This window comes from Trichophyton benhamiae (assembly GCF_000151125.1).
Source record: "Trichophyton benhamiae CBS 112371 chromosome Unknown Abenha-G-c-208f01.r1, whole genome shotgun sequence".
NCBI classification, from domain to species: domain Eukaryota; kingdom Fungi; phylum Ascomycota; class Eurotiomycetes; order Onygenales; family Arthrodermataceae; genus Trichophyton; species Trichophyton benhamiae.
In genome coordinates this window covers 281295-296183 of record NW_003315095.1, presented here as the reverse complement: position 1 = coordinate 296183, position 14889 = coordinate 281295, and the positions used below count along the sequence as shown (strand labels likewise).

General features: G+C 47.2%; 5 protein-coding genes across 5 annotated transcripts; 3 read left to right on the top strand and 2 right to left on the bottom strand.

Annotated features, from left to right (window-relative positions):
* Positions 1 to 6480: 6480 nt before the first annotated feature.
* On the top strand, positions 6481 to 7293 carry ARB_01369 (uncharacterized protein; the record flags this gene model as incomplete). Its single annotated transcript, XM_003012364.1, has 4 exons — positions 6481 to 6576; positions 6729 to 6777; positions 6873 to 6928; positions 7048 to 7293. The coding sequence occupies 4 exons, from the start codon at positions 6481 to 6483 to the stop codon at positions 7291 to 7293; spliced, it is 447 nt and encodes a 148-aa protein (XP_003012410.1).
* Positions 7294 to 7460: 167 nt separating this feature from the next.
* On the bottom strand, positions 7461 to 8069 carry ARB_01368 (uncharacterized protein; the record flags this gene model as incomplete). Its single annotated transcript, XM_003012363.1, has 2 exons — positions 7461 to 7556; positions 7674 to 8069. 2 exons carry the CDS (start codon positions 8067 to 8069, stop codon positions 7461 to 7463), a joined length of 492 nt encoding a protein of 163 aa, XP_003012409.1.
* Positions 8070 to 8556: 487 nt separating this feature from the next.
* Positions 8557 to 9135, top strand: ARB_01367 (arsenite efflux transporter (ArsB), putative; the record flags this gene model as incomplete). The annotated part of the gene is made up of 1 exon (XM_003012362.1): positions 8557 to 9135. One exon carries the CDS (start codon positions 8557 to 8559, stop codon positions 9133 to 9135), a length of 579 nt encoding a protein of 192 aa, XP_003012408.1.
* Positions 9136 to 9523: 388 nt separating this feature from the next.
* Positions 9524 to 10807, top strand: ARB_01366 (uncharacterized protein; the record flags this gene model as incomplete). Its single annotated transcript, XM_003012361.1, has 1 exon — positions 9524 to 10807. The coding sequence occupies one exon, from the start codon at positions 9524 to 9526 to the stop codon at positions 10805 to 10807; it is 1284 nt and encodes a 427-aa protein (XP_003012407.1).
* Positions 10808 to 11314: 507 nt separating this feature from the next.
* On the bottom strand, positions 11315 to 12947 carry ARB_01365 (siderophore biosynthesis protein, putative; the record flags this gene model as incomplete). Its single annotated transcript, XM_003012360.1, has 2 exons — positions 11315 to 11420; positions 11491 to 12947. The coding sequence occupies 2 exons, from the start codon at positions 12945 to 12947 to the stop codon at positions 11315 to 11317; spliced, it is 1563 nt and encodes a 520-aa protein (XP_003012406.1).
* Between the last annotated feature and the right edge of the window lie 1942 nt (positions 12948 to 14889).

The window sequence follows — 14889 nt, the reverse complement described above, 5'->3', positions numbered from 1 at the left end:
AGTAGTTGGTATTGCTCGTAGAATGCGTCCTGTTTTTTTGAGATCAACCCGGTATCGTTAGATGTAGAGTAGTAGGAAGATAAAGGGGGTTGTTTGTCGAGCTGGAAAATGGATATAATGTTGTAAATTAAAGAAGCTTAGCAGTTCTGTCCTTTCAAGGGATTCCGGCCAGCGGAATAAAGCAGACAGGCTAATAAAGGGCAACCCGTAGAGAGTCGCGGTGTAAAGTAAAATAAAGTAGCAAGTAATGGCGGATCGATGATGTTATTCTGCTGCATCTGTTAGTTATGCCGGCGCTCAAAGGATGAATGAGAATGCATGCAAGAAGAGGCGGCCGGCCGACAGCCACACAGGGGGTAGTCCGCATGCCTGCATGTAGATGTATGGGGTTGTCCATCGGCCGGCTGTGATGGGAGGGGGCAAAAAAAAAAAGGGTGATGCATGCAAACGCCAGGGGTCGGCAGCACTTACTCAGATGTCCAGACAAGCTGAGAAGAGCAAAGACGGATTTTCCGTCGCCAGGTCTCGATGAATGCCTCGTCGAAGCAGAAGCAGGGGGTAAAGTCGCTGGCTTATTCAGATCTCTGCAAGAAGTGTAACCGACGGCCGGCGGAGTATTCCAGATACAGCGGACAGTAAAGTCGACGATGATAAACCCAGGGCCAAAAAAACCAAAAACCAAAATGCAAAATGCTTTTAAGTGGTATGGGGGAAAAATGAGATCTAATAAATGTATAAAAGATGGTTAAAGGTAAAGAGACTCGTGAGACGTATCAAACGCCTTCTGATGCAATATTATGTATGTGTGGGCAAAAGGAGGGAGGGAATAGGCATGTGGTTAGTTCTCGTGAAGAAGAAGCAACCAAAGAGAGCGAAGGAGGAGAACAGAAAGAAAATAATACAAGAGAACCTGCTTTAGTGATATAAAAGAAATGGAGGAGGCAGAGAGATCAGGAGGCAAGGAGGGGAGTGTGTGGTGCATGAATATATACCCTCACAGCGCCTCTTGGGGAAAGACAGCATGAACCTTCGAGAGGCAAAGAAAAGGCTGTATTCTGCCTGTCTCCCGTCGTCCACCCCTGGGCCCGGCGGTTGCTGATGCGTTAGCGGTCCCGTCGTGAGCTCGCCCATGACAAACGACTGGCCGAGAGAGGGAGCTGAGCACCTAACCGCCAGCCATGGATCAACGCAAGCGTTCTATTTCGAGGAAGCAACCCATGGGCGGGAGGCTGGTCTGACCTCTTGCGTTCAAGAATACGCGCTCACATCTGCGATGATGTTACAAGGCCCCCTGACAAGAATAGCAGCAAATCCTCCTCTTTTCTTCTTTTCACAGGGCGAGCAGAGCGAAGAGAGAGCGAAAGGCGGAAAAAGCAAAAGGGAAGCAGAAGAAGACGTGATCCACAGTGGCCAAGCTTCAAGCCAGACCAGCATGGCCAAATCATGCCTGCTCTGGATGCAGGTGAGGGCGCCAATCTGAAGATGCAGGCCTTGCGGGCGAGATCATTCGTTGATGGTCAAGCGTGAAGGGAAGATGCAGGCCCAATCACATCATGCAGACAGACGGGCGTCAAGTGTTTCATGCATTGTTTGAGACTGTCTTCCTGGCCTGTCCTGCTTTGGTCGACGATGATGACTCTTTGGGGTCCTATATAGTTGACTATTTTGGGCAGTTTTTGGCGTTGCCTGATTGAGCTGTCGATGTTGATGGATGTCGATTTCCGCCTTGTCCTGGTTGATAGCCCGGCGCATTTCCACGGGCCGTTAGATTGCCTTTAGATGCCCTCACTACCACTGCCTAGGTAGGCAGTTGACTAACCAACCTCGCAGGGTAGAGTCTACTTAGTGTAGTTACTCTGACGCCAGATGGATAGCACCAGACAGCCCCTCCGTATGCTCTTATCATGTTGACTATTTTGACTTTTGGGTCGTAAAATAATATTCCGTTATCGTCTGTTCTCCATCCAGGCCAGGCCTGTTTGCCTGCATCGTAAGTCGTATCTGGAATATAAGTTGTCACTCTGGAGTTAGGTGTAGCGTGTGTATAACCCCTGCTCAACGACACTGGCCGGCCAATCCACGAGCGTACTGCTGTTTGTGTCCTCCATTCTGCGACAAGCTTAGATGTTACGGGGAAAAGGGCCCGTGTCGTTGGCGGCATGCATGAAGAATTTTTTTTTTTTTTTTTTTTCATTTTTATTCCCTTGGGTCTTGTCTGGTGGGTTTGATGCGACTGAGCATCCAGCATGAACCAACACGGCTTCGTTGGTGGTGGTTGACGAGCGACGTGGATGCCGCTGAGTCGAGAGACGCCCTTGTCATTGCAGTCGTGTTTTATCATGTGTTTCATCACGAGTCCTCGTCCTTCCTGATGCGTTGTTCGTTCTCGCGGTCGCCTGTCGCCTGTCGCCTGTCGCTGTTCTCCTGATGCTGGGACGATGTCATGGGAGCGGAGCCTAAGCTTGTGTGATAGGAGGACAGCAGCGTACAGCGGCCGTTCTCCCGTTCCTCTAGGCCGTTGCATGCAGCTAGACATTAGTGTGTAACTCAGCACATCGGTGGACTGCTCGTCCATTATTCATGGTTAATCATAAACTCCCTACAGAGTAGACAGCAGCGTAGTTGGTTGTGTTATCGGAGCTACTTGAGCGACTGTACTCGTCGTACTCGGTCGCCCGTCTCTTTGGCAGCTCGACTCGATCCTGGTGATGACCAAATTTGGGGCCAATAGTAGCCGTAATCATAGCCATAGCGAGAGACTCCCGTCAAGCCGAGATCGTACATAGAGTTAGTAAGAAGACATCGAGCGTGCAAGGCTGTTATTTTTATGACATGTGGGCTTGCTTGAAACTCCTTCCAGTCCTTAACTGTTGGCTCCAAGGCTGCTTGGTTGATTGCTCTTTCGGATGCTCTGACGGCCTGTTCCTTCAGCGATTCTAGTTCCACCCAGGCGCTAACTCTGATCACAGAAATAGAACAGGCCGTTAATTAGCTAACTCGTTGTTTAGTTTGTACTTTTATGCACCCTTGGATGCTGGCCCTTGTCATTATATCGCAGTCCCCGCAACTGCATAAAATATCAGCGCATATGTAATGTGTGCTCTTCACCCTTCTTCCAATTAAGGGGACGCAACAAATAACTCATTTCCAGGTATGAAAGGGCACCTCTTGAATGATGGGATGGAGTTGGAAACATCATGATCTCGGCTTGTCGTACACCGTTCGGCAGCCGGAATCTGGCTTCCAACGTGGGTCTTCTAGGAAACGCCACAATTTCTGAAAGCGAATTCACAGCATCTTTTGGCCTTCCATCCGATCTATTGTTACTTAAACTAGTTCTGAAACAAGGGTGCCTTGGAAGGAGTTTGGATCTGTGAGCGGCTCCATACAGAGCACGGAACCTGAAGATCCGGCTGCGGGAGTTTTGATCATGGGTACTCCGTAGTCTCCAAGAATGAAGGAACTGGCTGCATCCCTGCCCCTGGCTAGGAACCCTCGGCACCTTGGATACAGGCAACTGATGCCCCTGTTGGCGTTCAACGGCCTTCCTGACTGGTACGACTTCCAGTTCCAGCTTTAGCGGGACAGAGAAACGATTGGGCAGCACCAGAAGCTTCGAAACAGGGAAGAACTCGGTCGAGGGAGCCTGCACATTTTTGATAGACCTAGGCAAGTTGAAACCGCGGAATCGGATGAGATTGATGGAGTGCCAGTCGGTATTAGGCCTCTATAACTAGCCCATGCATGCATGACTTTTCTTCCGCCGCCAACGTAGGTGCCAACTTCTGCGTTTCGTCTTTTGCGATGGACAGTCCAGGCATCATTTAGACCGACTTCTATGCATGGCAAAGTCTGTCTCGAAGATCATGTAACTAAGGTAGGTGAAATGACCCCAGAAACCGTTCTTCTCATTTTGTAACACTCATAGCGAACTAAGCAGGCACACATGGCTGGTATATTCTTTTATGTCAAGCGTACCTTATCACAATGTTAGCATCGCGGTGCAGTGTAAAATTTAAGGAAGTTACCTACTTGAGAGGCCTTATACTCGTGTCTCTGGCAAGACAGCTAACTAACCAATGAACCCATTGCCTATAGGTTCTCTCCCGTCCATGGATGAATTACTTATTTACACGCCTCCTTTGTCTGTCGTGAAGCGCACCATCGCGCTTTCGGGTCAAAATGGTGTATTTTCATATCTTCCTGAGGCGGAGTGCATGTTATGTATGTATGCATCATGATGACAGCCAAGCATGGCGGATGCTAGCAGTGCCATCTAGTGGTATCATCTAGAGCCGTCTGCCCCCTATCTGTTGCCTACTATCCATCGCAAACGTCGAGGGGACAGGCAACAAGGGTTCGCCTTATTAGAACGACGGTAACGCGTCTTTGATGCCTTGGATGTCAAGATGCTGTTTGATGTCTCGAGGTCCAACGCCATCTCTAACTACTAGTTAACTACGTCATCGGCCAGCGAGTTAACTAACTAGTCAGCCTTTCCCGATTCGTCAACATTCGAGCCCTCTCGCTTCCTTTATGCTCTCTCTAGCCGCCCATTTTCTTGGGCCTGGCGATCCCAACAGATAACAGGAGTTATTAATATCACAGTTTGTTTCTTCAGCATGGCTCGTTGGTTATCCTCTCTTGCAGGATAAAAATAGCATGGCTAGTTAGTTAATCAACTGGTCAGTTCGTTAGCCGTTGCACGGGCTGCTGTTGCTCAGCGCTTCGACTCCAGGACCTGACCTCATCCACTAACTCAACTATATACCACCAACAACACAGCTCAGCCGAGCCAACGCCTAAGTGACCATAAGCAATGAAACTCTGGCTGAAAGAGAATTGTTTGGAAAAGAATCATGCAGATTCCATATAACCAACTGGAGATTGCTCAGCAAAGCATCTTGCAGAACCAGCGTAGGGTCCTGCTGCGTCAAGGAGCTTCCCCTTCTGCAGGTTCCTAGCCCTGGACCCCTTCTTGAGTGATGAAGTTGAATAACTACTTATGCATAAGAAGGCTCTATCTATCCCATCCTTTGCATGGGGGCCAGAGTATTTCTTGTTATGGCTAATAACCCAGAAGGCATTGAAACTGGTAGAAGGCATAAACAGAGTCGCCTGCGTTTTACGCCCGCTTCCCCATGGCTATATCATCCCCTTGATATGGCATCTGGACGGAAGATACACTAGGATGATACTATGCACACTTTCCCGGTTCGTAGTAATATTCTGCATTTCTTTCTCTTCTCACCTGATTGTGTATTATCCTGGTGGGCAAAAGACGGCTCCGTTTCCCAGCAGGAGAAGGAGTCAACGCTTGATCGTGTCCTCCATGTCTCTCTGGGTACATGAAATCCCGTCCAGTGACCAAGCTCAGCTACTTGACCAACCCGCCCTGGGGACGAGTCTCAATGGGCTCTTTGTACCCCATGATCCACACATGCAGCGTTGTCGCCCCCTCTCCAGATAAATCAGATATCATCTGAGCCCGAGTTCCCTGAGATACCGCCGTAAAAGCACAAGTGGATTTAGTACTCCATCGTTATGGAGAAGATGAGACGGATATGCGTTGGCCCTATCTTCCAACTTCTACCAACAGACTATTCTATTTTGCGGGGATATTCAACCCAAGCAGGCTGATATTCCTTTTTGGGTGGCATTAACCGCCGGTTGCGAAATGAATCTGTGCTCCGTCACTATATAAAATAGGAGAGGGGGCGATATGGCACGTCATCTAAATTACACGAGAACAGAAAATAGTCCAAAAATCCGGAGATCAGGTACATACACAGGGGCGCTGTCCTGCGGGATAGGCCGGCTATATAATTTAGTCGACGACGTGTGCGAGGACATTTCCCCTACTATTTCATGCGCGTTCAGGTACCTGTTGATCAATGGCCAGTAAGAGTACTGATATTCGACCCCTTTTGCCGTCCATCAAGTAAATCGGTGTCGATGCATCATGAAATTGACGCTGATCGGTGTGTGAAGAAACCTGTTTTGAGCGTTGCGTTGCCAATGCACATTCAAATGTTGCCCTGTGAGACCTCTCACAGAAACTGCTGATCCGTGTAGACAATCTCCGCAACAGACTTCGACTTTCTCACTCCAAGGCTTGCCATGAACTAAGGAAAACAGTCAGAAGGTTAAAATATCGGACGGCAAGTATGTTACACGACGTCGCCGGGTCGAGCACCGTCTTGCCATGACACGGAATCAGGGGTAGCAGCATCAACACCAACAGCACCCGGTCGCTGGTGTTAAATAGCAGGCATTGAACCCTCCTCATCCTCTTATTTCTGGCCTCTTCAATATCATCCATTCACTCGTTTAGTTCTCCTACTATCCCATCTCCTTACTCACATTCATTTGTTCCTTCACCAACCAAACTCTATCAAGGTGAACTTGCCAGATGCTAGCACCCGCCTACCAATATAAAAATTACATGTATTAACAAAGAGATAGAACCTATCTACGAAAATGAAGTTCCAGGCTGTCCTTGTCTTCTTTGCCGGTGCTTTGGCTCTTGCCGCCCCTATTGAAGAGCGAGACCTCCCTGTTGTTGGAACTCTTGGGGTAAGTCACCGTACCAATGGACACGACACATCGTCAAGGCTGGAACCCGTGAAAAGTAATGGACTACTTTGCTAACCATTTCTTTAGAGTGCTGCTACTCTCGCCGTACGTTATCAACATCACTGATTGAAAAACCAGCTGTAGTTGAGCAGTTTGCTAACGTGGCATTTTTGTCCCTATCAGAAATCAGCAAAAGGCGCTGTAAGTAAACATCGCACAAATCTTCAGATCGTGACTTGCTGATCGATTATTCAAGGCCGGCAAGGTCGCACCATCCGCTGTTGACAATCTACCAGCTGGAGGCCTTGTAAAAGGCTTGCCCTTGGCTGGAGGCCTCCTTGGAGGTGGCGCTGTAAGTTTTCCCAGGAAAGCCTTAAGAAAAAGAACCCAACCCGGAAGAACTGACACTCACTTTTATTTTCAATTTAGCAAGTGAGTAATTCCCGAGCATTCTAAACCTGTGTCAGATAGGTTTTGAAATCCTATCTTACATCGGTGATATCATATCGCTCTTTGGTGGGTGTCAAACAAAACAAGCATTTGCTGACAGCAAAAACCGTGACGTATAGTAAATCAGTGAACGGTATCATGAGTGACTTTGCCGGAAAAGTCATGGATTCCAGGGCTTCTCTTCTTGTTATACCTTTTTTTAGTGTCTATGGTGAATTGCTTAAACATTCTGCAATGTGGAAACTGGCCAAGTCGGAATTCTGGTAAGATGACTCCCGCCCGTCTTGAAGATTCCCCTTCACGGTCTAACACCTCGTAAGATAGATCATTTAGGCCTTGGGTTTCCTTATGTGGCTTTTCGGATACTAATGGATGGAATGCGATCATGCAGAGGGTATACTAGCAATTCATCATCAGATACGCCTTAAATCATTTTAGTCAGCCACAGCTGTCTTGTCTTCCTTCATCTTCTGAGATTTAAGCTTGTAGTTGCTTCGGCTTTTTTTTTTCAAGTAAAAGTCAAATAATCCCTACCGCGTCAAAGTCACGTGTAATTAAGATTCTGACCAATGATATGCATCTGATGACATGTATTTCTTGGCATTGGTGGGAAAAGCGCCAGTGTGACGATAATAAAAGCATCATACAAAGGCGTTGTTGTAGCTTCGTAAGTGTTGCTTATCTCGGTCAATGTCGACAGCATTATTCTGATACCCCAAGCCAGTTATGTCTGCTTCAGCAGCAGAGACGGAAATGGGGGAGTGTCGAGGTGGGGCTCCAGGCCAAATCAAAGACATTGAAAAGTTACCACAGGATTCTCCTTCGGCTGAAAGAGAGGAGCCAACATCGATATTTAGAAACCTGGGTATTCTAGACAGATATTTGGCCTTATGGATCTTTCTAGCGATGGCAATCGGGATAATACTCGGAAATTTTGTTGATAACATAGGACGCTCTTTACAGAAGGGTGCCCTTGTGGGGGTTTCGCTGCCGATTTGTAAGTTATCCATGCTTCTCAGCCTTGATTCTTGGGCCGAGACCATCTTCTGTAGCCTTTATTTGATGACTAGATCGAGGTTGATACTAACCGGTACTTTCACGAAGCCATCGGATTGCTCGTCATGATGTACCCAATTCTGTGTAAAGTGCGCTTCGAGTCTTTGCATCAAGTGTTCAGAACTCGTGAGATATGGATTCAAATGGCTTTTAGCATATTCATAAACTGGATAATTGCTCCATTCCTTATGGTAGGAACATGCTGATCTGAGCTTAAGCGACCAAGAAACTTGCTAATGTATCCATTTCAAAGCTGGCGCTTGCGTGGGCGTTTCTACCGGATAAACCTGAATTGCGAGAGGGGCTGATTCTGGTTGGTCTAGCAAGGTGTATTGCCATGGTATATCTCCGATTCGCATCTCCTAGTGCGCATGTCTGCTGACTGCCCTCGCTCAGGTTCTCATTTGGACGGGCCTTGCAGGAGGGGACAATGAATATTGTGCGATATTAGTCGCTATCAACTCATTACTGCAGATGGTACTCTTTGCTCCTCTTGCGCTATTATTCATCAAAATAATTAGCCATTCGGAGGGCACAATCCCGCTGTCCTATCCAGTCGTCGCAAAGAGCGTTGCTGTGTTCTTAGGAATACCTCTCGGTGCTGCCATAGTCACCCGATTTACACTGCGGAAGACTGCTGGGCCCGTCTGGTACGATAACATATTCATCAAGTGGCTTAGTCCTTGGTCCTTGATTGGGCTGCTGTTCATCATTCTGGCACTTTTCGCTTCCCAGGGAAAGCAAGTTGTTGATCAAATCGTATCCGTGGTTCGGGTTGCTGCACCTCTTCTGGTATATTTCATCATTGTTTTTTTCAGTACGTTATACATCACTTATCGACTGGGCTTTGGATATCGGTTGTCAACAACGCAGAGTTTTACCGCGGCGAGTAATAACTTTGAGCTTGCTATCGCTGTTGCAATTGCAACATTTGGTGCTGATAGTAGCCAAGCGCTGGCATCCACCGTTGGTCCGTTGATAGAAGTCCCTGTGCTGCTAGGTCTGGTTTATGTTGCGCGATTTGTCGCGAAAAGGGTAAATTGGAAACCCTAGAGACGGTACTGAGTTCTGAACTTGTGGTAGCAAGCGTTTTGTTCGATTTCTAGCAACTCTTGCCTATAGAAATATAGAAAATGTCATTCATAATTCCGGTTTTTTGTATCGTCAACATGCGGATATTTAAAAGCATCAACCCTCAAAATATCTGTCCTTATTGACAAGAGACGTAAACAGCAGACGCGCGCTTCTTCGCGGTTAAAATACGCTAGTTATGAAAGGTGACTAAGCGACTATGGCACGTGAATGGATCAAACTTTAATTTACGGCGGGCTTATCGATAACAAAAATCTGCCTCCCAAGAATTAATATTAATGAGCAACAACACTCGAAGTGATGAGAAAGAAGTGACTAGCGGAAGACCAAGAAGAAACAAGATATAACCATGCCTCCAACATTATGTTTCAACTGCAAGGCTGCGCGAGCAGTTATAATTCGACCGAAAAACCGCCATAAGCTATGCAAAGATTGCTTCCTTACCATTTTTGAAACGGAAACCCATCAAACAATCACAAACGGCTCGCTCTTCGTTCCTGGTGAACGGGTTGCTATTGGTGCGAGTGGTGGAAAAGATAGTACTGTTCTTGCTTCTGTCTTAAAGACATTGAACGAGCGATATAATTATGGCCTTGACCTGGTTTTACTTTCCATTGACGAAGGCATAAAGGGCTACCGTGATGACAGTCTGGAGACGGTAAAGCGAAATGCGATCCAATACGAAATGCCACTTGAAATAGTCAGCTATGGAGAACTATATGGTTGGACAATGGACCAGGTTGTTGCAGAAATTGGGAAAAAGGGTAACTGCACATACTGTGGTGTCTTTCGACGCCAGGCTCTTGACCGTGGCGCTGCAAAACTAAATATCAAGCACGTTGTTACCGGACACAATGCCGACGATGTTGCGGAAACGGTTATGATGAATTTACTACGTGGTGACCTTCCTCGTCTTGCACGCTCGACCAGCATAATTACGGGTTCGGCCGCCAGCGATATCAAAAGGAGCAAGCCTTTGAAATATGCGTATGAAAAGGAGATTGTTCTATATGCTCACCATAAAAAGCTTGATTACTTCAGCACTGAGTGCATATATTCCCCAGAAGCGTTTAGGGGGAGTGCCAGGACCCTTATCAAGGATCTGGAGAGAATTCGGCCTAGCGCTATTCTCGATATTGTCCGGAGCGGGGAGGATATGGCTAAATTGGTGCCAGCTGAGGTATGTGGAGGCATCGGGTGCTCATCCATAAAATCCAATGGAGTCGATGAGCTCTCCACAGGCGGTTGTGGAAGTCAGAATGGAAGAAGCAGCGGCGGAGAAATGGCAGATATGGAGAAGAAGCTCACTGAAGATGAAGACGCTAAGTCTCGCGAGGTAGAGATATCACTATCTTCTCTGCCAAAGAAACCCGGAAAATCTATCTCGTCACATCCGTCTGTGGCAATCCAGAGCTGTGACAAGAAGCAAAAACCCCTAAAGACGCAAACGATAGGACAATGTGAAAAGTGTGGTTATATGTCGAGCCAAAAAATATGCAAGGCGTGTATGCTTCTTGAAGGATTGAATAAAAGTCGGCCAAAAACAAGTGTGGAATTTGTTGGGGTCGAGGAGGAGGAAGGCAGTTCGACATTAATGAGACAAATGGAAGGCCTTCAGCTATCTAGAAGCTGAAAATCAAGGGTAGTCTCTCCTTGATTATGAGACCCGGTAGCCTGCCATGGAGGTACTACACTTCAATGCACTTCACCAACCCCTTTTATTCCTAGCCAAAAATTGGCAAGGCTAATACAGGGGCTGGTAGTGAGGCCAAGGAAAATTAACACCCGGAACATCCACAGATATCAGACGTCATTTCAAATGGCTTACTTTAACGTGCCAATGTCGTGGCCTTACTAGAGTCGGTGTCTATCAGCCGCTTCGCAACGAAACTATATCCCGAGTTATCGCAGCTTTTTATTGCCTATATGCCACAAATTGGTTTAACTCGCGTGGCTGCTAATACTATCATATTGATATAGCATATCAGAAAAGTTTAGATCAGCTATCCAAAACTAGATATGCTTACTTTTCACCTGTCACGCGAGACCCCAGCAGATATATTGGTTCAACGCTAAAACAAGAAGGGTTAAATAACTACAAAGAAACAGAATAAATAATAAATCAGAATGACCGTATATGTCAAAGCGTTGGAGCCTCCCAATTGGCCCTCTTGAGCCTCATAATAGCGCATTGTTTTTGTGGGAGGGCAAACTCTCCTTCCTTATAGAAGCCCGCTTCGATAAGACTGGAAAGATACCTGTCGGAAAGCTGTTAGTTGATTTGGAAGCGTGTAGATAATAAAGGGCATTACTTACTCCTCGTCATCAACTCTAGGTCCGACAGCAATAGCTTGGGTTCTGTTGTCTGCTAACAAACAGTAATGGATAAGTGCGTTTAGCCACACTTGGGTTTGATGAGGCCTTCTATCTTCCTCATCCAAAACTGTACATCGAATACCACGGTCAAAATCGTCAACAAGGACAGGCAACGGTCGCTGGACCGACCCCTCCTTGACCCAGAATATCTCGAAATATCCAAACGGCTTGCCGTTCCAACATCCTAGTGCAGGAAATAGGTGCTTAGAGGTAAGGCGAGCCTTGATAAACTCATCTTGAATATTAACCGGTCCGCCTGAACCCCATATTTCCTTAGCTTTCGGTGTGTTTAGTATCGTATGCAGGAATTCAAGGTCTGATCCCCGAGGTTTGAGCACAAGGGGCTTGATACTTTCAAGCATGTTGTTGTGGTTTATGCACAGCGCTCTATGGTACCGGCCTAACGCAGTCTCCTCCGTATCAGGCGGCGAAGTTGTAAAAAGGCTCGGAACACGAAATGATAGCGTTTTCTGTAGACTAGGGATGTGGCGGATGTAGAATGTTTCGCCTTGGCGAGGGGGTTTTTGACGGATTGGATGCCGAAGCCACCCATCAAGCATGACCCATTGGGCTGGTGGCGGAGGAAAATAGGATGGTACATGGCCACTGGAATAAAATGACCCAAGAGGAGCAGGGGAAGCGGACATCCGATTACCCCGGTTGTAGCTCTCTGCTGGGGAGCTAGTCCCTGAACGAGATGGCGATTCTGACTTCGGAGTCATATCAGGCGTAAGAGAGAAGAGAAAGATATGAGGATCGATCTGCCAAAAGCTCCTACGGCTGACGAACATGTCCAGCTTCTCTGGAGGACCATTTGGGTCTTCAAGTCCAACGATTGAGTTCTCTGTTGTAACCAGACCCATCCTCTCCAGTTTGAGCAATAAGTTCCGGCCCTTAAGAAGCCCTTCATGCCTGATATGTACCACCCATTCCCCCCTTGGTCGAGCTCGTTCTGGAACCGCGGCTGACTCTTTGGTAGTGAGACGGCTACTCGGCGCCGCTTGGTGAAAGTACCAATATAAGGTTGACCAAAGAATCAGTGCAAGTTGACATGTTGCGATGGATTTGGGTACAACAGCTTTACTTGAAGCAAAGTGTATTGATGATATGAAGAAATAGTCGCTGTCTAGGGTTGGGTGGGTGTAACGGTTTGACTCCCATTCGAATGGATTCTTGTCTTCGTTTTTGGGGGTTTCGTCAAAATAGTCATCAGAATTTGCCTCAGCTTTGGAGGCCTTAGGCTCACGCAGGGAGTTTATCACGATTGACCATCCTGACGGTAAAAGGCTCCCTTCACTCGAGTTAAGTTTAGCAGCCTTAAAGGAAAATCCTCCAAAAACTGGGGTTACATTGAGCGTGTAACCATCAGGGAGGAGAATAGTAGTGGGTGTAGGCATTATTTCATATGAACATAGATTTAGCCTTTGGGACGAAGCATGAAAATTGCAAAGAAGTAATATTCGCTGGAATATGGCATAATGGAATGTCCGTGTTGCTGCATAATCAACCAGAGTCGTATGTGTCTTCTTGTGCACAATATATATATGCCGTGTTTAAATATGGTCTTGACTCCGGGGTCCGATGACATCAATATTCCGAGTTTGGTTATGATGCAAGAACTTCGCTGCGAAAAACCTTCTTCAGCCTCGGTCCAGAAAATCGGGGTTCTGATGAATTGCTGCCAAACCAGAATGCAGCGATTCAATAGAGGCCTTATCGCGGTTCGTCTTGTGTGAATCAAGCGGTAGAGAAACCCCCCTGCGTCAGACAAGGTACTAAATCCAGCTGCTATTTATAGCCAACATATCCAAACATGTATGTGCTAATGGTTGCAGCCGATATCGATTCAGCTGCCAAAGTGCAGGGAAGGTGTTGCTTCCCTACTCTATTGCACGATGAATAGTTCTTTACCTAGAACGAGATCCAACACACCTAATAGAACACTATCATAAATGACACCCTCAACTTTTAATCCAGTAAAAAAAATCACCTTTCGGAAATTTTGCCACTCTCGGCGAAATTATCCGCCATGATAAGCTCTCCAACCTCCACAAGGCACAGGGGGTCAAGTTCGGCCTGAATTATTTCCCCTGAGTCTTGGAGGCAAGATTCGAGTGTATCCACCACCACACACTACTCCACGACTCGGGCAATTATTACGGATCCGGCAAACCTCCGCAGCGTCATTGAGGATGCGGGGGTCCAATTCGGTAATGTTTGGCCGACACGACCCTGCTGCAGTGATTAATCGACCCTTTGCGCCTGTATATCGTGTAGAGTGTAAGTATTCCGCAGGAAATAGTGGGATATATGTGCAAGTGCAGCGGAATATCATGTCTGCTTTGGTGACACTGTTCATCAGATCTCACCCATAGCCTTTAAATCCAGGGCTAACGCTTGCTTGAAAATTTGACATCAGGTCACCATTGTATCTGAGAGAGCAAGTATATGTCTCCTAAAACCTTGCTAGTACGATAAAACGAACGGTTGCATATGTCGACGTTCTTGAACTGGGATCCTCGGGGAAGCAATGCAAGGCATATCACTATGCCAAAAAGCAAGTCGACCAGCCCTCAAAATGGTAATATTTTCGAACTTTTGCCGCCTTCCAAAAAGGAGCAATGAGCATAAGCCTGCCCTAAATGGAACAAAATCTTCAATACTTATGAGGGCTGTTTGCATCCAAGACGCGTTCGTTAATTTGGGATATCCGGATCTGGGGCCTTGAGAACTCTCGATCCGGGGGGTAGGTCCGTGATTGGTATTTAAAGAAAGGGCACCTTTTATCTCCCTCGGAGACCGTGAAATTGAGAAGCCTGTTGGTCCAGATAATGTGGGTGTAATCGAGTTCTGGTAGCTTCTTGAATTTGAGGCCCTGGGGAAAGAGAGGGAGACAGGTCAGCTTCTGCTTCTCATCCCTCGGTCCTCAGGGACATTCAACATCTCGAGCCCAGTGGCTTCTCCAAACACTAGGGCACCAAGACCGAGTCAAGTCCACCTTGCTTTTGAATAAGAGTTTGCCGCTGTACCTCACGGCCCGACTCACCGGCGTGGGTACAGCATGCTAGTTACCGAGACATTCGCGTAACAGATCAAGATGGCTTGCTGGATATCGCCCGCTACCGGCTAGTTAACTAGTTATGGTGACTGAGTAGGTTCAAGGGCACTCGAACCGTGGTTCGAAGGGGTCTCCTAGGCTCCTTTATCCGTGGAGAAGTTCCAGGCTCGCTTCCATATTGGAGATCCATCCCTTTGTGCGACGTCTTCAGTCGCTTCCGCTGGTCGCTGGTCATGCTGGAGCTCGCGCGATTTCCACAAGGCTTGTCAGCGGCCTGACAC